Below are 27,719 nucleotides of genomic sequence, written 5' to 3'. Positions count from 1 at the left end.
CTCCTGACTTGGGACAGGCAAATACGTACATAATGTGGCGGTGTTAAACATGTTAGTGGGATCCCAACCCTCACCCTAACCAGACAGGTACATTAACTTTACTTATTCTAGAAGTATTTTTGTAACGTCTAAACCATGAAAAACGTCCGATTTTAGCGATAACGTCTGTTACGCTTACAGGCACGAACATCGCGCGTAACGTCTGTATTTTAATTATGGCAAACAAAGTCAAAGATGTAGAAAGCATCTCTTTTAGAGTTAATTTTTTTTCACATGAATTTGAAAAATGGTTTCCATATTCAACACAGCCAGTAGAGCATTTTTTGGAAATTCCGAGTTTCTTTTCGTGAGATAATTGAAAAACGGCCAAAATCTATTTGAAGTTTATGATCACTGAGATACACAAATAGTTCTTCTGAACTCAAAGTTTTTAAACAAAGAGAGATAATTTTTATGGCCAAAATTTTGTTTAAATTTTAAATAATTAAAGGCTATTTTATATTAGAAGCACTTTAATTTGCTAACATACCAATGGTTTTTAATATTTAGTGTGAATTTTAAATTTGTTAGATATATTCAAAGATTTATATCCAAAGTGTTTTACTTTTTGTTTGATTCCAAAAACTTTTAATAATTTAGTAACAAATGAGAACCAAGAAGTTGTGTTAGCTATGTGAAGCTCTTCACTTGGCAAAAAAATCCCGAAGTACATATAAAAGTTGTTATTGATTAAACGCGGGAAATGAGTTATGTCCCTTTTTATTTACATCGATCGTTCGGATGTACGTTGTTTTTACCTTCGCACAGCGAAAAAGTCCGAAAAGAATATACTAATGCAGCTGTCGGAATGGCGATGACATTCGTCAATCATATTTTGTACGAAAACTGGAGTCCAGCATTAGTTTCTGATTGGATCAAAGGTATAGAATATATGTCATGTCTGTGAAGTAGGATTCCGTTTATATTTTGATAGTTACGTACGACCAACTGGTGCATTCTGAAAGACATGAAATCACACACCTGGATTTCCCTGCACTCTCAGTGACAGTCGGAATTTATTTATAAATATGCAAATAAAACACTCTGATTCAATCAGGATGATTTTTTCGTATCTTAATTCCTTCTCTTTGAATGAGAGTTTTTACCCCTAAACTGCTGGTCATGTGTGATTTGATTGATGTTTAATGTCCAGCAGCAAATATTTCACAGGTTGGTTTGATGGTTATATCCTACCATAGTCTAAGATCGTTCATCTTGTCAGTTCGTTAGGTATTTGTGTTTGAACTTAACACACGGGGAAACTCCGCATTGATGTCACTACGGTACTTCTGGCGTAGAAAAACAGTGCAAAATATGTTTTTTTTCTGCACTTTTGAATAAAAAACCATTTCTAAAGGTAAGTTTTCATTGTTGTTCTCAATTATTGCCAAAAAATGCCAATTTTCTAATGCCCGTTTCAATCCCAACTTCCGAATATTTAAAAACATTCTAGAACTTCACAAAATCCCATTTCCGGCCTCCATTGCTTTGTGTACATTCCATTCAGCGTCATCAATCTTGTGGCAGGCAATACAGGTCAAGCAAATCGTATTTTTAGGAATTTAAAAATGACATGCTCCTTACCTCTTTCTCGATTTTCCCGTGAAAAAAGCCCAACCAAAATGAAAGGAAAACTATATGAAAAAATGATGTCCATGCCATAATTTTGAACAGGCATATAGAGTTGGTTAATAAGAAACAATTTACATTTATTTTTCATAGAATTTTCTTTTTATTCATTATAAAAAGATCGATATTCTGACCATCATGACTGTGGGTAAATATTCATACGAAATTCCCTTGATATCAAAAGGGATGGCAAAAAAAGAGTTTTCCTGTTGAATAAAACCCAGAACTATTGCAAAATATTTTGAAGCAATATCCCAGAAAGAAATAACATAATTGCCGTAGACTGAAAAATCCCCTAATTGACAGTAGAGCAATTTGATTGGATATAACGAATTGACATCACGTGATTTTGACGCCATTGAAATTTTAATGTAAACAAACAAGGCCAGAAGGTTCCGTATGGGACATCATCGTACATTTAGTTACTGACAAACAATTACGAGTTATCAAGCTTGCCAATGCATGGTTATAAAAAATTAAAGCTAAGTCTACAGAAAAAATAAGAAAAAAATAGCCTTAGTATAACGACTTATCATTACACCTGGATACATGGTAGTCCTAATAATTATGATGTGTCAGAAGGCTATGTTATATTTTTGCTTTGATGCATTTCTCTTACTCAAAGTCCAACTGAAAATATGAGTGGCGTTATGACCTGCTGTAAGCCTTCAAAGAAAAAAATAATTATAGCATTTCAAGACATAATTATTGGGACTAGACTCAATGGCTGTTAAACTTTCCATTGCAAATTACATACATATTACACAATGTAACTACTGGAAGATAAAAATGCTCCTAATACATGTAATAAGAATATAAACCCAGTTTTGACCCTGCTATGTGTATGATGTATAATCATTAGATTAACACCATGATCATGATGATCCAGAGATGCAACCATCTAGTTCTAAAGGTATAAGTTCCTTGTGCAACATTTCAGTCATAAACCCATGTCTTTTCTACCATGCACTTCTTTGTGGCATTGGTTGTTTTGGTCCACTTACTATGCTTTTTATACGCCCGTCAAAATTTTGACGGGACGTATTATGGTATACAAATGTCCGGTGTCCGTCCGTCCGTCCGTCTGTCCGTCTGTCCGTCCGTCCGTCCGTCTGTCCGTCTGTCCGGCGTAAACATGTCGCACCGTAACTTGAGAACAACTTATCCAAATTTCATGAAACTTAATATAGTTGTTTCTTATGATGGTCAAATGATCTGTATACTTTTTGGTGAAAATAAGATTTAAACTTTTTGAGTTACGGCACTTTGTAACTAAAACAGGGGTGTGTTTTTTTTCACATGTCGCACCGTATCTCAAAAACGTTTCTTGATTATTGCTTAAAACTTTACACACTTCTTAGTTATATTAATCTTAATATCTGTATACTTTTTGGTGATGATTCAAAATTTCATTTTTGAGTTTTTGAGTATTTTGTAAAAAAGGGGGAGGGTTTTTTTACATGTCGCGCCGTATCTCAAAAACGATTTATGATTATTGCTTAAAACTTTACACACTTCTTTGTTATATTAATCTAAAGATCTGTATACTTTTTGGTGATGATTCAAAATTTCATTTTTGAGTTGTTGAGTATTTTGTAAAAAAGGGGGAGGTTGTTTTTACATGTCGTGCCGTATCTCAAAAACGATTTATGATTATTGCTTAAAACTTTACACACTTCTTTGTTATCTTAATCTAAAGATCTGTATTCTTTTTGGTGATGACTCAAAATTTTATTTTTGAGTTATTGAGTATTTTGTAAAAAAGGGGAGGGTTTTTTTTACATGTCGCGCCGTATCTCAAAAACAATTTATGATTATTGCTTGAAACTGTACACACTTCTTTGTTATACTAATTTAAAGATCTGTATACTTTTTGGTTTGATTCAAAATTTTATTTTAGTGATATTTGTAAAAAAAAAAAACCCAGGGTGGGGGGTTTCACATGTCCCGCCGTGTCTCAAAAACAATAAATGGTTATTGCTTAAAACTTCCTCAGAAACTATTTATGATTATTGCATAAAACTTCCACACAAGACGTCGGGCGTATCATGCGCTCATGGCGCAGCTGTTTATTTTCTAAATGTCTACCAAAGTTTTGAATATATAACAATTTATCATGTTTATACATGTACATGTATGCATGTATTCAATGATCAATTATCACCTAGAAAGAGATCATCAAGGCATGCAATACAACCCATGTGTACATGTACATGTATGTGGTCCGTAATAAATGGGTACCTTCTTGACGAGTAAACGATAAAAGTTCTTGCAGAATGACATTAATCATGATAAATGGTAATTTTTTGTGCCTAACCACACCCGTAGCAAGGGGGTTCGGCCCTGTCCAAACCTCCCTTGAAAACAAAAAGCACTGTTAAAGTCGATGTTCTGTTAGAGCTGTGACTGTTAAAGTCAGGTTTGTGAAACCCCCTTTGGAAATTCCTGGCTACGGACCTGATAACATAATGTTACATTAAAATGTACTTTTCCTTTAAGTAATGTTATACATGTTATAAGACAATAAAAAAAGACAACTGATTTTGACAAATATTTTTTTTTTTTTTTACCCAATTTGACTCTAACAGTACAGCTGCAGAATAACAGTTAGACACCTGATGGATAGGGGACTCTTGTGTATGACATTTATGTTTACTAATAAAATTTAATTTCCTGTTTCCAGTACCTAATGGAACAAAGAAAACATATCTGGATTTTCAAAGGAAGCAAATAAAGCTCAACTGAAGAATATTGATTTGATATGAATGGGGAAAAAATATTTGTTAATGACAACAGATAGACATGATAGAGTGCCAGTAAATACATGTACAAAAAATGTACTTCATTTGTCCTATGGAAAAACCAACAAATGTAAATCAATGTAATATAAACTGTAACATACATGTACTGGTAAATAAATGTAACATAAAACTGTAAGATAAAACTGTGACATACATGTACACGTAAATAAATGATATTTAACACTAACATACAGATGATTCAAATGTATCATGTGTATCAAATGATAAACATCTGTTATCGAATCTTGAAAATCTATCACCATGATCAATGTTCTTTAATTTACTTTTCTTATACATGCATTTTTAAAAGCCACAAGTAAAATGCATGGTTGTATCAAATTTTTACAAAAATAAAATAATTTTCAATAAATTACATTTGTTTCTGACATACATGTAGTTGAACATTGTATATGAAATGTTTATTTGAAAAATTATTGAGGAATTTTGATGAAAAGTATTTTTATAGCTCTTCATATGGTAATTGGACAAGTCAACTATCAGTGTGGTATTTGGATTCAATTTTTGTATCTATAAATTCATTTCATCCAATCTTTTTATTTCATTAACCTTTTTTATACAATAATTTTTCATGAAATCAAAATGATCATTATATTGATATCTATAGTTCATGCATGTCATGGACATGTACAGAAAAGTGTCTATGAAAACAGTTTTTATAAGCTGTTCATAAGTTCATGAATCTCCATACTTCATGAACATCATTTGACCAGGGGGATGCTTTTACTCGTCATGATGACACTTCCTTTCCTATATGGAGCAGTGGGTTAAAAAACGATAATGCTATATTGCATAATTATTCGACAAATTTAATTCTTAATTTCTTATAGTTGATATTCAGCACTGCTGACATTAAGGAATTGCTGTCTAATAAGCATGTGTAAAACATTTAAGTGGACTGCCTAAAAAAGATACCAGACTGAGAATTCCTTGCTTTCACAGATTCACTCCATAATAAAGGTACTAAGATTATAGGAAAATTTTTCTCAACTCAAGACATATGGGTTAATACATCTTTAATGTATGTTGATATGATTTTAAGTACTTTATTTTGTAGGATTGGATGAGGCGACGCCCCAGTATGCTGATCTGATACTAGAACATGGCATAGGGGGGAGGAAACTGTTAATGTTGACTCACAATGATCTAGAAAAAATAGGAATAAACAAACTTGGACATCAGGAACTTATTCTGCAGGCTGTTGATCTCCTTAAAACATTGGTAACATTTATAACTTAGATTATTCTGTGTTAGTCTAAGTGCTGCTTATGACCATCACTAACAAAATGTATGCAGTGTATTGTATTAAAAAATGCAACCCAGCCTGTTGTTCAAAATTTTAACGTCCTAACCAAAAATACATTGTACTATTTGTCTCTCTAAATGTTTGTTCTTGTTCATTTGATTGTGGTTAAATGTCTGAATTGCACTAAGTACATTTATACATGTTATACATTTATAATAATTTGTACACAGAGAGAGGTAGATGATTAGTGCTCCTTCGATATACATGTACTTATAAAAATGATGAGATGTGATTCAATGGTAAATGTGACAACTACATGTCCACAAGTGATAAAAAAACATGGAGACAAGTTATGACAGGTCATCGTATGACCTTCAAATATGACAAAAACACATACATGTATACATGAGCTCATGAAAACAAAGGTCATGATGCCTTTGAAACATTCAACTTGTCATGTACATGTAATGCTGAATATATTTTCTATTACAAAATAAATATCATCTTAATATGATCTAATACTAACAAATTTTATTTCAGAGGTATGGTTATGACACAGAGAACCTACAGTACCTTGCTCTACAGCTTGGGTGTAAAGCCAAGAGTTTACAGCGAGAGGTTCAGGCTAGCTCATCAGAAAACAATCCTAATGCTGCCAATGTATCTAAACATTCCACATCACATGATAAACTATCTGTCAATATTCTGTCCTCTGTGTCGGATCTTATCACCAGTCTCAAAAGTATTGTCAACTGGCTTGACAGGTGAGTTTTGGTATTTAAAATTATACATTACAGGTATGAAGTTTTTTTCTCAAAGATTTGTTGGTTTCCTATAAATCGTGAGTAATTCTGCTAGAGTTATCTCCACTCCATTAATCTCAAGCTTAATTTATCACTTTAATTAATGGAATGGAAATTACATGTATAATGTTTTTAAAATATTTTTGTGTTGTATACATGTATATATAATTTTCAGAACACCATTTGAGGCAATTTATGAACTATGTCTAGTACGAAATAGTATAGTGAAGATTGGTATAGAACTAGTGTCTAACTCTCAGCGTGAGACACAGCTTACTGATATAGAAAATAATATCATCAAATCAGTAAGTATAATTCTTTCCTTTACCAATATAGAAATAAGACAAAAATATCCTCTGAAGTTAATAGTTATAAGAACATGTGGTATGGATGTCAATGAGACAAGTCTCCACCTAAGTCACAATTTGTGAAAGTAAACCATTTAGGTCAAAGTATGGTCATTTACACAGAGCCTTGGCTCAAACGGAACAGCAAGCTATAAAGGGCCCCAAAAAAGGCAATTTTAAAATTATCCAAATTAAAAAGCCAACTGTCTAATCTATATAAAAAAAAATGAGAAATGAGAAACACTTATGAACATTACTGTCACAGATTGTAGTCACATTTCTTCAACATTGATGACTTTGTCGAACCTTCATAGAATTTTAAATGAGTTTGTGAAAAAGCTTTTTTTATGATTAAGAAATAATGTCTGAGGAAAATTAAGAATTGTTTTTATGCCCCATTCATGGACATTATGTTTTCTGGTCTGTGCATCCGTTCGTCCCGCTTCAGGTTAATGTTTTTGGTTGAGGTAGATTTTGATGAAGTTGAAGTCCAATCAACTTGACTCTTAGTACACATGTTACCGATGATATGATCTTTCTAATTTAAATGCCAAATTAGAGATTTTCTCCCTTTTTCAAGGTCCACTGAACATAGAAAATGAAAGTGCAGATGGGGCAACCATGTACTGGGGAAACATTCTTGTTCTTCATTTTTCTGTATTTAACTGGTATAACAATGTATAATTTTTGGGATTCAGTATTACACTTTAACCCTGACAGCCGTGATAGCAAGCAAATCACAGTGTACTTTAGAACATGTTAGTCATTTTGTTAACTTCTATTGACTTCATGATTTGTATTTAACAGTGTGACAACTTGTCAAAGGTGTGTGATGAGTTAGTCATCAAGAACAGAGATCCATTGGTGATACAGCCAACATCATTAGAGATAGCCATCATTAGGAAGAAACCAGGAGAAGAACTGGTATATATCTTATTTTTTTCAGCAAATATTTTTTTAAAATATGTTGAATGATATTATATGTACTGGTCTGCATTTTGTTACTCAGAGGAATTTATTATTGAAATCAGATTATTTCAATCGAGTATACCTTTATTCAAAGAGGGACCAAAGATACCAAAGGGACAGTCAAACTCGTAAATCGAAAACAAACTGACAACGCCATGGCTAAAAATGAAAAAGACAAACAGAAAAACAATAGTACACAATATGACACAACATAGAAAACTAAAGAATAAACAACACGAACCCCACCAAAAACTAGGGGTGATCTCAGGTGCTCTGGAAGGGTAAGCAGATCCTGCTCCAAATGCGGCACCCGTCGTGTTGCTTATGTGATTGCAAATCCGGTAAAAAGTCTAATTCGGTAAGTCAAATTCATGAAAGGGAAGGGGATTGTAGTTACGACGTAAGGAACATTTACTACATAGGAAATTTATGAGATATGCACTAATTAGAAAGTCTTCTATTTCAGATGGTACACACTCTTCTAATCAAATACTGAAAAGATTTTCTGTATGCTTGAAAACTGCAACCATATGTTTTGTATTTATATATTTGTAACTTATTGAAAAACAGTTTTTTTAATATTTCAAATGAGGAACAAAAGTATCAGTTAAATTTATATAATATGGGGACGAAGTCCCCAATAACAGTAGAAAATTCAATTAAAAAAAAATTCGGGAAAAATTCCCGAATTTAAAATTGTACTAATGAACTCAAAATCGTTCAAATTTTTTTTGTCGCCGTTTTGAAATCCCCGACCTGCGCGGAAATCTACAATGTACTTCCTTTTTGTCGAGCCTTCGACTTTAGTCGAAAAAGCGAGACATAGCGATCCTACATTCCGTCGCCGTCGGCGTCGTCGTCGTCGGCGGCGTCCACAAATATTCACTCTGTGGTTAAAGTTTTTGAAATTTTAATAACTTTCTTAAACTATCCTTGAATTGTACGAAACTTGGACAGAAGCTTGTTTATGTTCATAAGATAGTATCCAGAAGTAAATTTTGTAAAAATAAAATTCCATTTTTTCCGTATTTTACTTATAAATGGACTTAGTTTTTTCTGCCAGGAAACATTACATTCACTCTGTGGTTAAAGTTTTTAAAATTTTAATAACTTTCTTAAACTATCCTGGAAATGTACAAAACTTGGCCAGAAGCTTGTCTATGATCAGGAGATAGTATCCAGAAGTAAATTTTGTAAAAATAAAATTCCATTTTTTCCGTATTTTACTTATAAATGGACTTAGTTTTTTCTGCCAGGAAACATTACATTCACTCTGTGGTTAAAGTTTTTAAAATTTTAATAACTTTCTTAAACTATCCTGGAATTGTAAGAAACTTGGCCAGAAGCTTGTTTATGATCAGGAGATAGTATCCAGAAGTAAATTTTGTAAAAATAAAATTCCATTTTTCCCGTATTTTACTTATAAATGGACTTAGTTTTTCTTCCAGTTAACATTACATACAGTCTGCAGTTAAAGTATTTAAAACATTTTTAAGATTCTTAAACTAGCCTGGATTTTTACCAAACTTGGACAGAAGCTTCTCACAATCAAAAGATAGTATCGAGAGGAATAATTTTATTGATTTTTTTCATCATTTTTGATGAGTGTTTGATTAACAGCAAAAGTAGGCGAGACACTGGGTTCCGCGGAACCCTTACAAATTTTTCTGGTTTTGTTTCTATGAATCTTTGAGAAAAAAAATATATTTATCAGTCTAGTATAAATAGGAAGGAAGGCAATACCAATTTCATTTTTAATAATTCCTTCATATGAAAAAACGTTTCCTGATGATAGCGTTTCTTTGTTTACATTGCATATGACGTCATAACTTAAATAACGTCACAACTAAAATCCCTAACAACAGAACCAAAATCGGAAACGTTACGGTATTTCCGTTTCTTTTTTTTAACAAATATTTTTAAGTTACAAAAAAATAATTCATACAGACTTCGTCCCCATTTACAGGTAATGCCTGCCTCATATTATTTAATCCTCATGATCATGCGTGTTTCCTTTTAAGCCTCTTGATTATTTGGATTTGCTATAAATATATTATATTTTCCAGGTATAACTATACAGTCACAGTTTTGCTATAAATATATTATACTTTTAGGGTATAACTATACAGTCAGTGTATTATGGTATCCATGTAATGATTGATTATATTTTCAGGGTATAACTATACTGTCAGCGTATTATGGTATACATGTAATGATTGATTATATTTCCAGGGTATAACCATACAGTCAGTGTTTTGCTATAAATATATTATATTTTCAGGGAATAACTATACAGTCAGCGTATTATGGTATACATGTATTATATTTTCAGTGTATAACTATACAGTCAGCGTATTATTGTATACATGTATTATATTTTCAGTGTATAACTATACAGTCAGCGTATTATGGTATACATGTATTATATTTTCAGGGAATAACTATACAATCAGCGTATTATGGTATACATGTATTATATTTTCAGGGTATAACTATACAGTCAGCGTATTATGGTATACATGTATTATATTTTCAGGGTATAACTATACAGTCAGCGTATTATGGTATACATGTATTATATTTTCCGGGGATAACTATACAGTCACAGTTTTGCTATAAATATATTATATTTTCAGGGAATAACTATACAATCAGCGTATTATGGTATACATGTATTATATTTTCAGGGTATAACTATACAGTCAGCGTATTATGGTATACATGTATTATATTTTCAGGGTATAACTATACAGTCAGCGTATTATGGTATACATGTATTATATTTTCCGGGGATAACTATACAGTCACAGTTTTGCTATAAATATATTATATTTTCAGGGTATAACTATACAGTCAGCGTATTATGGTATACATGTAGTAGGTGGTATAAAGGAAATGGTAAGTCAACCATCACATTTATATTTCCTGAATCTACTCTAAATTTAGATATTCTTGTGTAAATGAGACAAGATAATATGACAATTATTTTAACATTGTATTGAATAATGATCGATATGTAACATTTCCTGATAGTATTAGTTAGTTTCACACAACACTATTAGAATTAATTACAAAAACACATTTTTATAGAAATATCAAAATAACAATTCATTAGCTATTTCTTTAGAAGATTAGGTATAATCTTCCTGTATGTAATTGTTTTTCACATTATTCATTGAATCTAAAGCAACATTGATATTTGGGCTGTATATATAATTTGTCAAGTAGAATTTAACTGAACTAGCATCTGATCAGTTCTAGGTTGGTCCCCTCCGTAAAACATTCAGTATGCCTTCGAAATATACAAATATTACATAATATTGTCAAGAATTTTAATAACGGTCGGGAAACAGACTAGACCAGTTCATACTGTCATAAAAAAGGCAAAGGCATAGAAGAAGAATTATTTTATGTTGCAAAATTTTGTATGGAAAATAAAGATTCTATAAAAACCTCTACTATAAAATTGTTAATTTACTGTAAACTGTTTGTAGTCTCCAGCAGATCTGTGTGGGAAGATAGAGAAAGGGGATGAAGTTATACAAGTCAATAACAGAACTGTTGTAAGTTTTAACAAAGGTCTAGATTGACAAAAGTTATTTTTACTTAGTTTAATTGTTTTGTAAGTGAAGATAATTTTATAACATAGTTTCAATGGACTACAATGTCATCAATCTTTTTACTTAGTTTAGTTATTGTAAACATGGTGAAAGGGGAGATAATTTTAAAACATAGTTTATTGTTGTAAAGGGAGATACAGTCGATTCCACTTAATTGCATACCGCTTAATAGCATAATTCGGTTAATTGCATAGTTTTCTCCTGCACAAAACCATTTCCCATTCATCTAATGTTAAATTGTCCGGTTATATGCATAGCTCTACAAGTGGCCTTTCGGTTTATTGCATAGAAAATTATTGCCGTCTAGATATGCTAAGTTAAAACTGACGAGATTTTTGACCGGAAACGGCAATTTGGTAAGTATAATTTTTCGTTATTATTACATATTTACTTTTGTGTTATTCAAATAAAGTTTTAAAACAGTTTCTTTCGTGTTTATATTATGGAATTTGGTTTAAAAATAAACCTCGATGTCTACACAGGTAAAGTTTCCCATGTTCTATTTTAAGCCTCGAGGTCATAAAAATGTCAAACAGGTAATTGTTGTAAAAACACTGACCATTCTATCTCAAACTTGAAAGGGTGTTAATAATTGATTGGATTGAAACAATTGTCCATAGATTACATTTGGGGTTAATTTTAAAAACAATTACTCCTGCTAATTATCGATCATGACCTAACCAATGTGAACTGTTGTAATTGGGCTTGGGGGATCTGTATTAATGTTAAATATTGTAGGGCATTTATATATGGGTAAAGAATTTTAGACATCAATCATTTATTGCTAATATTTTATGAAAAGAGCTTTTACTTTTAATTATTATATTTTCTCACTTTCAACACTTGTGTCCAGAAAATAACCCGTACAGGGCCCCATTACTGCTTTGCATAACACCTTGTTAGTTTCGTATATATACGAGGTATTTCTTCAATGTCCAACTGCATATCAAAGGCAATTCATTACACATCTATTCTTAAAATAATTATAAACTGTGAAGTATTGTTTAAAAGTATATTTTAATTAAAAGCATAGCAATGTACATTGTACATATGGGTCATAGAAACAAATCTATTTTTAGAACAGTTTATTTTCGTATCACAGGTAAAGGAAAGTCGGAACCAAATAAACTAAAACAAAATGTGTTTATAATCTTTATTTAAAGAAACAAAATAAAATAACACATATGACACTAGACATATAATTTTTATTAGAATAAAACAACATTCAGTATGTTGTAAGTGGATCTTTCTTCAGGGATAATTTTCCTGATCTGTTCTATCGATGTTATTTGACTCTGACACTGTCATTTGGCATTTCGGATATAAGCATACTCCGCTTTATTGCATAATTTTGTCTGACAAATAGGCTATGCAAATAACCGGAATCTACTGTAATTTTAAACATGGCTTTAAAAATGACTACAAAGTTATCAATCATTTTCACTAAGATTATTGTTCTGTAAGGGGAGAAAATTTTATAACACAGTTTCAACAAAAGACTTCAATGTAATCTATCATTTTCACTAACTTCAATTCTTGTGTAAGGGGAGATCATTTTAAGACAAATTGTTGTAAAGATAAATCTTCAGTAAAAGGAAGGATTCAGAAGACATATAACATGCATGTAAAGGACAAAAGATAGACAATATACCTATATTTGATTTCCTAAAAGACCAATGAGAAAAGTCATCTTTGGATTTGTAGGCTTTCAATTAAATTAAATCCTGATTTGGAAAAAGGGAGATAATCCTGTGTTCTCTGAGATAATGTAAACATCTATATGCCAGAGTCTTATTAAATGCATTATTTGTTATTATCAAACCTACAAGGTTTGTAGAATGATACCTTCATAACACATTGACATAAAGAATTAAGTGATAAACATTAAAGAAACTGGTGAAATTTGTTTTGTCATGGCAACATTTTATAACAAAAACAATTAAAATACAAATACTAAATTTAAGGTGGTACCTAACACATCAGGGATATATTTCTGTAAATTCAGTTAAATGTTTCAATTATGTTGTGTTGTAAAAAGAATATTAAGCTTCTCAATGATCAAAATTGGTGGTTTTCAAATTGCTATATCATGTATATATCCAGTGTAATTTTTCTGACTAAATGGTTAGTTCAAATCTTGTTTTAAATTTTTATATTTTTGTTGATTTACTTTGACAAAATTTTATGAAAATTAAACGAGCCAAATTAATTTTAGTGAAAGTGTTGGATACCATCCTAAAGTTAGAATCTTGTTATTAGTAAAAGGAGTGTGGATGAAACAATGTGGTTATATTCCAAATGTTTAAATGCAAAATGATACTCTAATTCTTTCATCATCAGTCACGTCTCAGTCCTTACAGCTGAACGGACGTGCTGGGTCAGCTCTCCTTTACCCGCTATCTTCGATGAGGGTTTATTGCTAGATGGTCAACGACATACTACTAAGATGACAGAAACCAATCCATGCCGTACAGAGAGACGTAGTAGTAGGCGTACCCGCGTTAACATGCCTCCAAAACCATTGTCTATTATGGGGAGTGTCATGCCGATTAACGTCCGAGGGCTGTATCCTAGGCTGTTGGGTGATACGACCTACATTTCACTGCCTCAGGGCTTTGGTCCTGATAACGCTTCCTGTCATCTTAGAACTACGTCCACGATTCATTTACCAGTACTCCATCATCGAGGCTAGCGGGCTGCCAAGCTGACCAAACTGGCCCTGAAAGCAGCCGTTGTGAAGTAAAGAAAACAACAAAAATAGTCAAAAAGTAAAATCAACTCACCAAAACCAAGATGGCGGCCTCCATTCGGCGTCCTTTGCTACCCGTTCCTGACCCACGGCACAAAATATTTAAATGCTCACCAATCGTCTTCGGGCACCGAGCCGACCGTGCGAGGGCTGAAAAGCCAGTCAAGGTCGTTAAACACTTCCATATATAAGGAAAAATACCATTTTGGTGGTTGTAATTGTTGTTGTACATTTTAAATGGAAAATCTATAAACTCAAAACAAAGCAACAGTGTTTATAATGTTTTCTCGTTCTCTGTTCATATCTCCATAATGTTATTGTTAAAAAAGACTTTAGTTAACATTGTATTATGCTTAAATACCTCTTCAGGTTGGATGGCAGTTGAAGTCACTTGTGAACATTCTGAAGGAAAAACCTAAAGAGGTCAACTTGTTGCTAAAGAAACGCCCCCACCATATAAACCCATATGGTCAGGTACCCAACAAACGTAAACAGATGAACAAACACCATGCCCAACAGATCTCTACTCTGCCTAAATCTCTGAAGAAACGTAGATCTCGTGAAGGAGAACCAAAGAATGCACGACCATCTCTACAAGAATTTGTCAATCCTGGTAGTAATCTGTTGTCAGTTGTAGGGTGAGTTAACACTTTTATATCTTTACCACTTTAACACTTTAGTAAAGTGTTTTTGCCTTACACTCAGCATGATAACAATGCAAGGAGCATTGTATGTCCATTCTTTTTCTTGCTTTGCTTTTAGTAAGAAACTTTAAACTTTCACTGCTTTAGATTCCTACATCATGATCAGCAAGTAGAATTAAGAGTTTTCTACTCTGTCTTTTATTAACAATCATTTTAAAGTATCTTGTAGTGTAACATATCACTGCTTCGCTAAATATAATTACCAATCTCATTTTGTGTACAACAATGATTATGAAATGTTGTCGCTATCCATTTTGAATTGTTCTACCATGAGTGTGCAATGCCAATACTTTAAAAGTGCTTCCATTGTGATGTCATGTTCTATTTTACATTCCTTTTTCAAATGTGTAGTTCAATACAATTTAATAAAAGACAACAGTGTATACTTCCAATTTAAAAGTTTGGCTATAATGCAATCCCCATGTATATCAACCTGTCTGACTGTCTGTTAGGCCAACAAATTTTTTTGTTGCTCATTCTCATATACTACTCCACAGAATTACTTCATATTTGATCATGAGTTCAAAGAATCTATAAAAATCATAATAAATTTGAAGCACATGGGACGGACGACATACATGACATATGTCATTTGAATGTAGAATGCAAGGAACATTGGAACTTGTTTATTTACATATGTTTTTCTAACAAGAAAATACATTATTTAGTTAGAGTTAGTTGATGTACAATACGTAAATTGAACAACTAATAGTTACTATGGATTTATTATTAATTGTGGGATACCAGTTTTTGTGGTCAAAGATGAAAATGGAATTAAAATGTTCATCAAATACCCATGACAATTCAAGGTTTCCTCAAAACCATGAAAATGTGTACCCTCGAAAATTATAAATGTATCCACAGTAACGAAAATGGAATAAACGTAAAACTGCAGACTAAAAAAACTGGGCTGCATCATGCACATGTTCAACCATTGAGCATCAGAATATGCCATCTCCTTTGAACAGACAGGAAATTCAAATATTCAATTTTAAAAGCTCTTATATTTTTGAGAGTGTGTAAACGAATATGTTAAATGTTTGTTGTCTAAACTGCAAAGTATAGATAGTGATATTTGTCTGTTAATCCATCTATCAGATCTTGTCTGATAAAATAAAAGAAATTTACGTCCAAACTGTATGTTGATACTGTATACTTATATCTTGGATATTTTCCAAAATCAGTGCCAATCTAATTCTACTAGTTATGAAGGATTTATGTCACTTGGAATATCTGTGCATGATTATCCCTAGTTTTGTTGGCTTTCACTAATACAAATTATGCTAAGGTCTATTGAAATTCCTCTATATCAAAGGTTTATTTCAACAATTTCTCAAACCAATTTCTAAGATCAGTGATAATTAATTTTTTTAAGGAGTTATGCCCCTTTTGAAAATATAGATTATTTGCAAAGTTGCATTGTGGATATGTGAAAGTTTGAGCTTTGATTAAAAAAAAAATACAGGAGTTATGTCCCTTAGATAAGTAAATGTAACAATTCACCTTATCACATACATATCCATGTATCAAATATAATTGAATTAATGAAAAAAAAATTAATGTAAATTGACAGTGTTAAATCTATTTAATGCTCTGACATGGAAAAGGACAGCATACTTTTCTAAATGTATATTTTGATCAAATCTAATAAAACTGATACTAATGTAGTACAGTAATATTGTTTTTAGTGGAAGAAGACGTCAAGTCTTCTGAAGACTTAAGGGGCTGACCATTGAGCCTCCGTATGCCGCATTCGTTTCGTGTATTACAATTTCATAACAACTTAAGATTCCTGACACCGATTTTTACACATGATTAGGCATCTGAATCATTTAATTTGTAAATTATGATTGAAAAACAATCACTATCGTAAATATGACCCTTTTATTTATGTAAATTATTAGATTTCATCTCATCCAAATGAACGTTATTTGTTTACTTGTAACAGAATGTTTTAACTGTAGATATTTGTATTACGCATGCGTGAATTTGGTATCGGGACAACTCGCCCTGTTTAAGAGTTCGCCCTTGAAGTTACGAATTTGCAATCCTGCAGACAAGAAGATTTTGTTTTTATATAAATAAAAAGGATATATAAAGTGTTGTCTTTATTCATGGTTTTCCTTTGTCATGTGAATTAGATGCCCTTCTACTCCAAATGGTTTGAATCTATTTATAAAATCATTCAAAACTCAGTTGACAAGAGCAATACGTTGCTGTTTGGAGAATTTGATTAAACTCTAAATGCTCATAAAAAAAGAAATATAATTGAAACTCAATGTACCTCCTTCTGAAGAATTTATTGCAATATAAATTTAAATTTCCAATCATATTTTTTTCACGTGTGCAAAGGTAATCATGTGTGGCGGCCATATTGGTTTGTTTACAACTATGTGAAGAAGCCTCTAGAACCATGACCTAAACATAAATAGTCTTTGAAAGCGTAAACTTCAAGCAATACTATTTTATCAATCATGAATATTTTCATAAATCTAAATTTGATTATTTCAAAAAGTAAAATTATAACAATTACGATTTTAGATAAGAGATTCTACACAGACATGCTTTAATCTATTTATAGCCAAATTAGTTTACCTGTGTGAAAATGTAAATAATTTGTTTACTAAACAAGTAAAGACAAACTATGGATGGAAGCAGAGACATATATACACATGAGACATATATACACATATATGTGTATATATGTCTCTGATGGAAGATAATAATTTACATAAATACTTCAGGACATTTAATTGATTTTAATAAATATAGGATTTAAAAACTGCAAGTGGAAACAAATTTTAATCATAGCTACATAATCAGCTGATAATTTTATTTCACAAACATCGTGGTGATGTTATTGATAAAAATCACTCCATCAATCCTCCAGCCCTTTCACATAGATCTACTTATTATTGTAGAATATTTAATGAATATACATTCATCGTCTTATTGAATATATCGGGTAATCAGATATTTTTAGCTGACAATTTGGGTATCTCATTGGCCGGAGTCTACTGTACTACCAAAAACATGATAAATATAGTAAATAGTATTTTTTTCACTAATTTATTGACAATTTATTGACATAATACTGGTTGTAACATATTTTATTTTTGTATTCAGGTTGGGTCCCCCCCCCCCAATTTATGAGTGGTGTCCCTTAAAATGAGGAACTGTCCCTAAAACAAGGGGTCATTTTACTGTTTAAAAAAAACAAAAACATTTTGAAGATTTTTATTAAACTCAAAAGTGGGAAAATTCATATTTGGAACAACTTTTCTAAATGAGGGGTCAAATTAATAAAAAAAGATATATAAGTTTAGAAACAACAGAAAATTCTTTTGACATGTTTTGACCATTCAGAACTTAATAGATGCATAGTTCTTGGGGAAAAGTTTCATCAAATAATATGAATATAAATGACTTTTTTTTTGTGCTCATTTTTTACAGTGGGTTGTAATGATCTTCCAGTTAGGTTACCCTCATTTGGAGTGTTGTTCTCAACCTGTTAAAGGTCCATCTTTGTGCACAATTCAAAATTGGAAATTTCAACAAGCATCTAATATTCTTAATCTGGAAAATAAACCCTGGTCTGCTAGCTTCATGTATATTTTTTCTACCGATTTAATAACTAGAATCATGCAAACAGACTTAAGGAAAAGGCATGTAAGTTCATCATACAAATATGACACTTTTTCTAGACAATCCAGATCGTGCAAAATATGTCGCTAAAAATTGTAACCTTTAAAATTGTTGTTGTGCAGTAAAAACTCATATGGGAACTTTCAAAAGTTGGCGGGTATGTTACAAGTCTTACTATTTTTATGCTCCATTTATGGGCAATATGTTTTCTAGTCTGTCCATCCGTCCTGCTTCTGGTTATAAAGTTTATGGTCGAGGTAGTTTTTGATGAAGTTGAAATCCAATCAACTTGAAACTTAGTACACATGTGTTCCTTATGATATGATCTTCTTAATTTTACTGCCAAATTAAAGATTTTACCTAATTTTCATAGTCAACTGAACATAGAAAATGATTGTACGGATGGGAAATCCATGTACTTATGACCTTTTCTTGTTTGAAGAAAAAAAATACATTTTAACGATAATGGAACAAAGCAGCCTGGGTAAGTGGGGCTGCTTTTATGGTAATTCAAGTTACCTTTTATTCACCTTCTTCCACCTCAGAGCTATCAGCTCTTTGATTTTCTCACCTTATTGAAGTATGATGGTAACGTTAAAGATATTATGTAAATTGAATATTTATACTGTTATACTAATATCCCAATAGCTGTGCAAATATAGCATCACATATTTAAGAGATAGGGAAGTTGGGCTGCCTGTCATATGGTCCGAGTACACAGTTATTTCGTAGTGCATTTCTTTTAGACAATAAATGAAAATTAAAAAAATCCCACCTGCGCTTTCTCAATAATATTTTTACAGTGTGTTGTACTACTATTGGGACAAATTATATCAAAATTATAGAAAACTTCATCAGCTCTAACTCAAAATATGGACAATTGTATGTTGAGGGGGTCTTGAAATCTTTTGACAGCTTCCGAAGTGCTAATTTTTGACCTTTTTCAGCTGGACCTAATCACTACTTTACATTAATATTTATGACCCAAATTTTTTTACAGTGTCATTTCATCCCCCTACTTGCAATATGAGGCATAAAACATGGAGAAATAAATTTGGAAGGGGTATAACAAACATTGGCAAGTAACACACTGTCCACACTAAGGACTATATTCGTGGACAACGAAAATCAAAGGACGATAACTGTGTACTCGGACCTAATAGGATAGAAAAAGTTGACCAATCTTAATAAAACTTGGTATGACTTAAGCTTAATATATTATAAGACTGCTAACAGAGTTCATAGCAATAGGATATATATTAAAGACAATATGATTAATTCTATATTCAAATTTGCGTGTTAAATTTAGACGTTAAAATTGAGAAATTTCAACTATCAACATTTGGGGCTTTTAAAATTGAAATATTGCAAAAAAATACTTTTAAAATGCCTTAATATATAATATATTATGTATTTAAAGCAATAGAATACTCATTTGATATATCAGACTTAGCATAATTTTTCAAAAGTCAAATTTATATGAGCCTGTGCCTAAAAATGGAGTTTTTTCAATGAAGGGGGCCTTACATGAAGATGTAATATTTTCCAGCAATTTTAAATTTGTGAAGCTTTTTGATTATTAATAATCCTTACACATGTATTCAATGTACTTTGAATGGAAAGAAAACTTACAAATAACATATCATATTAGTTTAAAAGGGTCTGAGGCCAAGTAAGACTAAAAATAATTTAGTGTCAATTTAGGCCGTAGCACATATTTACATTTAAAAATGCATATTGAAGCTATAGGAAATAAAAAATTGTGTCTTTTCTATCATCTCTATACTCAAGTGACATGATACAATAAATCTGAGCACAAAAAGGCTCATACATTCAACTTTTTTAGCAGACAGTATGGTCTGATACAAAGATTTTTCACTTTTTAGTGAAAAATTGCATGCAATTTTAGTCTCAACAGGCTTATATTTGAACCACATGCTATCCTGCAGAAGTAAAGAGAGATATTATGGGAAATAAAACAGGTACAAAAGACATTGTTAAGTGCTTTTTATACTAATTTAGTGAGGTCTTTATTATGGACTTCAACTTTTATGTGCCATGCTCCTAACATTTAACTTGATCCAAACAGGGCGTTAGACGAGGGTCATTTATACAACACATTTTGCTCATATTGTCTGAGATAATCTTCTTTTCTTAAGATTCAGAGTTCACAAATGAGTAATACAACTGGATTAAAGCATAGAAACACAGATATTGACACATGAAAATATGTCAGATAGAAAGTCAGAATGCCACTTAGGCATCAAAATTGAAAAAGCTATGAAATGCTTATTTTGACCATATAATGCCAGAATTGATCATTTTTGCAGAAATTCTATCAATTAAAAATTTAAATCCTTTAGTTTTATGCTATTTGACAAATTGAAACCATCAAATCATTCAGGGAAGTTGCCAAAGTACAGATTCTATATTTCCTGATTTCACCTCTTAGGTCCGAGTACACAGTTATTTCGTAGTGCATTTCTTTTAGACAATAAATGAAAATTAAAAAAATCCCACCTGCGCTTTCTCAATAATATTTTTACAGTGTGTTGTACTACTTTTGGGACAAATTATATCAAAATTATAGAAAACTTCATCAGCTCTAACTCAAAATATGGACAATTGTATGTTGAGGGGGTCTTGAAATCTTTTGACAGCTTCCGAAGTGCTAATTTTTGACCTTTTTCAGCTGGACCTAATCACTACTTTACATTAATATTTATGACCCAAATTTTTTTACAGTGTCATTTCATCCCCCTACTTGCAATATGAGGCATAAAACATGGAGAAATAAATTTGGAAGGGGTATAACAAACATTGGCAAGTAACACACTGTCCACACTAAGGACTATATTTGTGGACAACGAAAATCAAAGGACGATAACTGTGTACTCGGACCATATGATATATAAGTTAGGGATAAATATTTTTTTTGGATGCACACTTCCTAGTTAAAAAATATTTGTCTTACACTAGTAAACTGACACTTGACAAATAGATTAAGTATTTGTCGCATTCAATGCATTGGTAAACTAATATTTATTTTAAATTGGATAAGATATAACACAAATTACTTGTTTAATTAGAGACTCTGCAACTTACAGTTCTAATGAGGATGTCTTTCATGTACAGATAGGGGTATCCTATTATTGGAGGGAAAAACAGGGTGAAGGTGTCAGTAAATTAACATAGAAAAGATAATTTAATAGTGTTATCTAGGTGATAGAATGCATGTTGCACTAATTACAAAAACTACACAACATGAAAGGGCATGTATATAGGTGTACACAGAAATCAGCTACCTCCCTGTCTACCCACTTCTCAAGACCAATTTTGGTTCTTTTAAAAGGTCTGTTAGATTCTAATTTTGCAAAATAAATTATCATCATGATGATGTTTAACAATCATTAACATAGTGGTATTAGCTTATGATTATAGGGGTCAGTATGTTTAAGGTCAATGTGGATATCCCTCATCAGGTCAAAGTTTTTGTTAAAAGTAGGTTACAAACTGAAGCATTGATTGTGTATGTATACCCTACATGTCCTTTTACTAATACATATAGATACTAAGTTGTTTAACGTTGTTTGAGGCTGTACATCAACAGTTTTCACATTTAAATTGGAATGTATAAAGTTATGGCTGATGTGTATTCAATTGATTTTGATTGATAGCATCATTTTATGTCCATCCATCCATGTATCTGTAGTTTTATTTACGATGTGTGTGTGTAAAACTCCTAATATGTTGTAAGGTTTCAACACTTGATTTAGAAGATTTAAAGGTTACTAAAGTTGAACTCTATTTTAATAATTGATACACATCTTTTGTTGTTCAATTCATTACCTGCCCCATTGATGAAATTGATGAAATACTTACAGATCAAAGGTGTGGAAAATGTGACAAGTTTTATGTATCTTTTAAAATTGAGGTATTTTTTTTTTCCAGGTGAACGCATTATCTTTTTTGTAAATAATATATAAAGTGATAAACAGAGAAGTACATATTTTGTACCTGTATCACCTATATATATGGTAGATAAGTTATATAGATTATACAAGTGATTTTATTGATATCTAGTGTAGGGGAAATATTTTTGATCAGAGATATAATTGTCACATTTTTCTTTCTACATCAGGTAGGTTTATTATGGTGAAAAGTATAATATTGTTTTATTTAATCTTTACAAGATCTTTACTCAGGTGTTAAGAGTTGTTAATTTAAGTGTCCCAATGTATTAATTCAGATCGTTTCACAATTGATACTTTCATCAATTCATGTTGTTTTTCCTTTACCTAATTTTTTAGAAAGAATATATATATCATGTATATAGCTTTATAGACAGCATATATATAAGGGGAGGGGTGAAATATAATGTGTAAAGGACAAAGTACGATAAGGCCTGTTTTTTGGCCCCCCTATTTTCTCATTTCTAAACTTTGCTTTGGAAAGCTACTTATCAAGTTAAAATATCACATTAGGTTTGAAGTTTGTTTTAATGATCTTAAAAATCATTAATTTCATAAAATGGATGAGATAAGGGGGGTTAAAGGGCACCAAAAACGCCAAAAGAAGGAAAAATAACGATTATTGGCCATTGTTTCTAAAAATGTAATATCGTGCGCCTACATGACTCAGTAAAAAAATTGGCGATTTAGACAGCAAAAAACAGTTCCCATAACATTGGAATAAAAAAAATCCTGGCACAGGCACTAAAAAAATAACAATTTGTTGTAAAATGAGCTGCAAAAATATTTGAATAATAACAGAAAGTTAACCCCCATCACCTAAGACACCCAGTTGCAAAAAATAAGAGGTTTTGAAGTTCATCCAAACAAACTTCAAACATCAGGGAAATCCCATGTTATAACACAATAAGTAGCTTTCCAAAACAGAAATTGAAAAATGAGAAAATAGGGGGGACAAAAACAGGCCCTTTCGTACCTTGTCCTTTATAGTAAACTAAGGTGAATAAAGGTTACAAAATAAATATAGAAAAAATACAAGAATAAGTAAGTTTGTACATCATGACGTTAGACATTGGCACAGATCAAGTTATTTAAAATGAGAAGTTTTAAGTGGAATAAGGGATTCAAGCTGAATTTTTTATGACACTTTACATGATTTAAAAATAATTCAAAGAAACCAGGATTCCAGCCCTTTGTAAGGTCTTCTAAGGGACATAACCTATTGTCAGCTGTCATGGTAGATACAAAGTCTGAATACAAAGAAATAAAAACTTTCAAAATAACCTGCCAAAAAAACACCCTAAACTGAAACATATCATGATTAACATATATATATATATCCAATTTTGGCTGATTTGACTTTTAATCAATAATTTATGTAGTTTTATGCCACATGTGCACACGTTGCTATCACTGAAAATAACAATTGGTATATGTTACAGTGACTTGACTGTAAGTGTTGCTATCCACCAATTGCAATTCATTCAAAATTTTGACCAAATTGCAATTTGTTTTATTAAACCAAATTGTTCAACTGGTCAGAAATTTGAACCAACTGCTGTAGAAAACCACAGTCAAGACTGAAAGTGCAAGGTGATAAAATAAAACATACTTACAATCCTATAAGACTTTAACTCCACTTTATTGATGGTATTTTTAAATCAGGCTATCAATCTGTATAGTTATATTATAGCCATTACCATACTAAAGGTGAACTGTTTTATTTTTAATTGCTATAAAAATGTCCAAACTAAGCTTTTATATAGTTTTTCTTTCGAAAAGTATTCTATATTCATAAGAATCACACATTATGTGAATAAAAACATTACATATTCAGTAAAATATTTGTGAAATTGCAATATGTTTGTAGGAAGGGGAGATAATCTTTTTTGGTTTCAAAAAATCTTTATTCAAAAGAATAGTATTTTAGGTTATCTCCACAAGGAAACTTATCAATAGCATATTGTTATTTCACACATATTTTACTGAATATATGATGTATTATTGTAAATCTATAATACTAAAATAACGAGGCCCAATTTGTCAGCCGTCATCACGTAAAAACGATGAATCAAAGAATTCAACTTTATATATAACTAATATAGTACAAAGGTGTAGATAAAAAATTACACCACTCCAGGCCTTTTTGTTTTCCACGTAATTAATATTGCCAATAATTAAAGTTCTGGATCGAGTCCGATACCGATACCAATAGTATATTCACCTGTTCCCTATTACCTTATCTGTACGTTCCGCATCTGACAGGCGCACCACCAAACGGTGTATTCAGGATTAATAAGCTATATACACAGGTCATAATCACAGGGTTGACACTACTAAGTTGTCAAATTGTTACCTATTGTAGTATTTTAATCAGTAAGACTTTCTAAGATAACAATACGAATACTAAAAATTCGTAAGGGTTCCACGGAACCCAGTGTCTCGCCTACTTTTGCTGTTAATCGCAGACTCAACAAAAATGAGGAAAAACATCAATAAAAATTTCCCTCTCGATACTGTCTTTTGATTGAAAGAAGCTTCCAAGTTTGGTAAAAAATCCAGGATAGTTTATGAATCTAATAAATGTTTTATAAACTTTAACTGCAGACTGTATGTAATGTTAACTGGAAGAAAAACTAAGTCCATTTATAAGTAAAATACGGAAAAAGTGATTTTTTTTTTTACAAAATTTACTTCTGAATAATATCTTATGATCAGAAACAAGCTTTTGTCTAAGTTTGGTAGAAATCCAGGATAGTTTAAGAACATTATAAAAATTTTAAAAACTTAAACCACAGAGTGAATGTTTTGTTTCTGGCAAAAAAACTAAGTCCATTTATAAGTAAAATACGGAAAAGTGGAAATTTATTTTTACAAAATTTTCTTCTTGATACTATCTTATGATCATAAACAAGCTTCTGTCCAAGTTTGGTACAAATCAAGGATAGTTTATGAAAGTTATTAAAATTTTAAAAACTTTAACCATAGAGTGAATGTAATGTTTCCTCGCAGAAAAACTAAGTCCATTTATAAGTAAAATACGGAAAAGTGGAAATTTATTTTTACAAAATTTACTTCTTGATACTATCTTATGATCATAAACAAGCTTCTGTCCAAGTTTGGTACAAATCAAGGATAGTTTATGAAAATTATTAAAATTTTAAAAACTTTAACCACAGAGTGAATGTAATGTTTCCTCGCAGAAAAACTAAGTCCATTTATAAGTAAAATACGGAAAAAATGGAATTTTATTTTCACAAAATTTACTTCTTGATACTTTCTTATGATCATAAACAAGCTTCTGTCCAAGTTTGGTAGAAATTCAGTATAGTTTAAGAAAGTTATTAAAATTTCAAAAACTTTAACCACAGAGTGAATATTTGTGGACACCGCCGACGACGACGGAATGTAGGATCGCTTAGTCTCGCTTTTTCGACTAAAGTCGAAGGCTTGACAAAAATCTGTGACTAAAAATAAGGCGTATAGGTACAGTTTTCAATTTGTTAGCGGGCATGACGTAAAACAGCGAATTAAAGAATTCAACTTTATTTATAACTAATAAAGGACAATGCCGTTTATTAAAAAATACTCAACTCCAGGACCTTTTGTTTTCCAAATAATTAATATTACCAATAATTGACAAGTTCCAGTTCGACGGGTTCAAACAGAAAGATTTAAAAGCAAAGAAAACTGTGTATCTTATAATCGGCATGACTTTATCAGATGACAATACTAATACTAAAATAAGGCTTGCGCATAGTTATATACTTTAATTCAGTCACGGACCCGTGATATCACGGGTGTGTTCTAGTGATATATGATTCTTATAAATATAAAATCCTTTTCAAAAGAAAAACTATATAAAAGCTTAGTTTGGACATTTTTATAGCAATTAAAAATAAAAAGGATTTTATATTTATAAGAATCATATATCATTTAAAATAATACATCATATATTCAGTAAAATATGTGTGAAATAACAATATGCTATTGATAAGTTTCCTTGTGGAGATAACCTAAAATACTATTCTTTTGAATAAAGATTTTTTGAAACCAAAAAAGATTATCTCCCCTTCCTACAAACATATTGCAATTTCACAAATATTTTACTGAATATGAAATGTTTTTATTCACATAATGTGTGATTCTTATGAATATAGAATACTTTTCGAAAGAAAAACTATATAAAAGCTTAGTTTGGACATTTTTATAGCAATTAAAAATAAAACAGTTCACCTTTAGTATGGTAATGGCTATAATATAACTATACAGATTGATAGACTGATTTAGAAATACCATCAATAAAGTGGAGTTAAAGTCTTATAGGATTGTAAGTATATTTTATTTTATCACCTTGCACATTCACATTTTGACTGAACAATTTGTTCAATATTCTGACCAGTTGAACAATTTGATTTATAAAACAAATTGCAATTTGGTCAAAATTTTGAATGAGTTGCAATTGGTGGATAGCAACACTAACAGTCAAGTCACTGTAATAAGTATAACTTTAAAGATGTGTGTTTTATTTTAGAGATGAGAATGAGAATGCCTCTGATGACAAAGAGGATATAAACGATATAACTGATGATGGTAACGATACAGATAACGACGTATTCCGTAGTGGCTCAGAGTCACCACAGTACACACTTCCTGTCGTAACTAACACACAACATAGACGTGCCACGGTCAGCGGTGGTTCTCCAACACTCAGTAGAACACTTCTGATTATAGAGGACCCAGACACACCAACCAGACCAAAGTCATTTACTATTACTGCATCTGATATCCCACAGATAGAGTTAGAAACAGTACCAGGTATGCAGTTATCAGGGTGGTTGGGGAAAGGTTAAAGGGATGCATATCCCTAAGAATACTGTAAATTCAGAAATTATTGCGTGCATTTATTATTGCGATTTTGTCATTTTAGACTCAAATGCGATTTTAATTTTTACGATTTTTGGAAAAATCCTGCTTTTATTCATATAAAATATTTTAAAATGCGAGTTTAAATTATTGCGTTTCCAACTCTGTCGCAATTTTCGCAATAATAAAAACCTCGCAATAATTTCTGAATTTACAGTAAGATAGAACTTGAAACAATACCAGGTATGCAGTTATCTGGGGGTAGGGAATGGGTTAAAAGGTACATATCCCTCAAATAGAACTAGAAAAGTG

General features: G+C 31.4%; 1 protein-coding gene across 1 annotated transcript in view; it reads left to right on the top strand.

Moving 5' to 3' along the window:
• The first annotated feature begins 802 nt into the window (after positions 1 to 802).
• LOC143048673 (uncharacterized) overlaps positions 803 to 27,719 on the top strand; it is a 70,343-nt gene continuing 43,426 nt past the window's right edge. The window contains exons 1-9 of the mRNA XM_076222479.1: positions 803 to 920; positions 5,545 to 5,708; positions 6,274 to 6,497; positions 6,712 to 6,841; positions 7,691 to 7,807; positions 10,691 to 10,750; positions 11,347 to 11,415; positions 14,591 to 14,859; positions 27,076 to 27,359. Of these exons, the coding sequence (XP_076078594.1) occupies positions 848 to 920; positions 5,545 to 5,708; positions 6,274 to 6,497; positions 6,712 to 6,841; positions 7,691 to 7,807; positions 10,691 to 10,750; positions 11,347 to 11,415; positions 14,591 to 14,859; positions 27,076 to 27,359 (1,390 nt within the window). The 5' untranslated portion in view covers positions 803 to 847. The remainder of the gene's footprint in view (positions 921 to 5,544; positions 5,709 to 6,273; positions 6,498 to 6,711; positions 6,842 to 7,690; positions 7,808 to 10,690; positions 10,751 to 11,346; positions 11,416 to 14,590; positions 14,860 to 27,075; positions 27,360 to 27,719) is intronic.

Source organism: Mytilus galloprovincialis, chromosome 10, assembly GCF_965363235.1.
Source record: "Mytilus galloprovincialis chromosome 10, xbMytGall1.hap1.1, whole genome shotgun sequence".
NCBI classification, from domain to species: Eukaryota; Metazoa; Mollusca; class Bivalvia; order Mytilida; family Mytilidae; genus Mytilus; species Mytilus galloprovincialis.
This window is presented reverse-complemented; position numbering and strand designations above follow the sequence as displayed.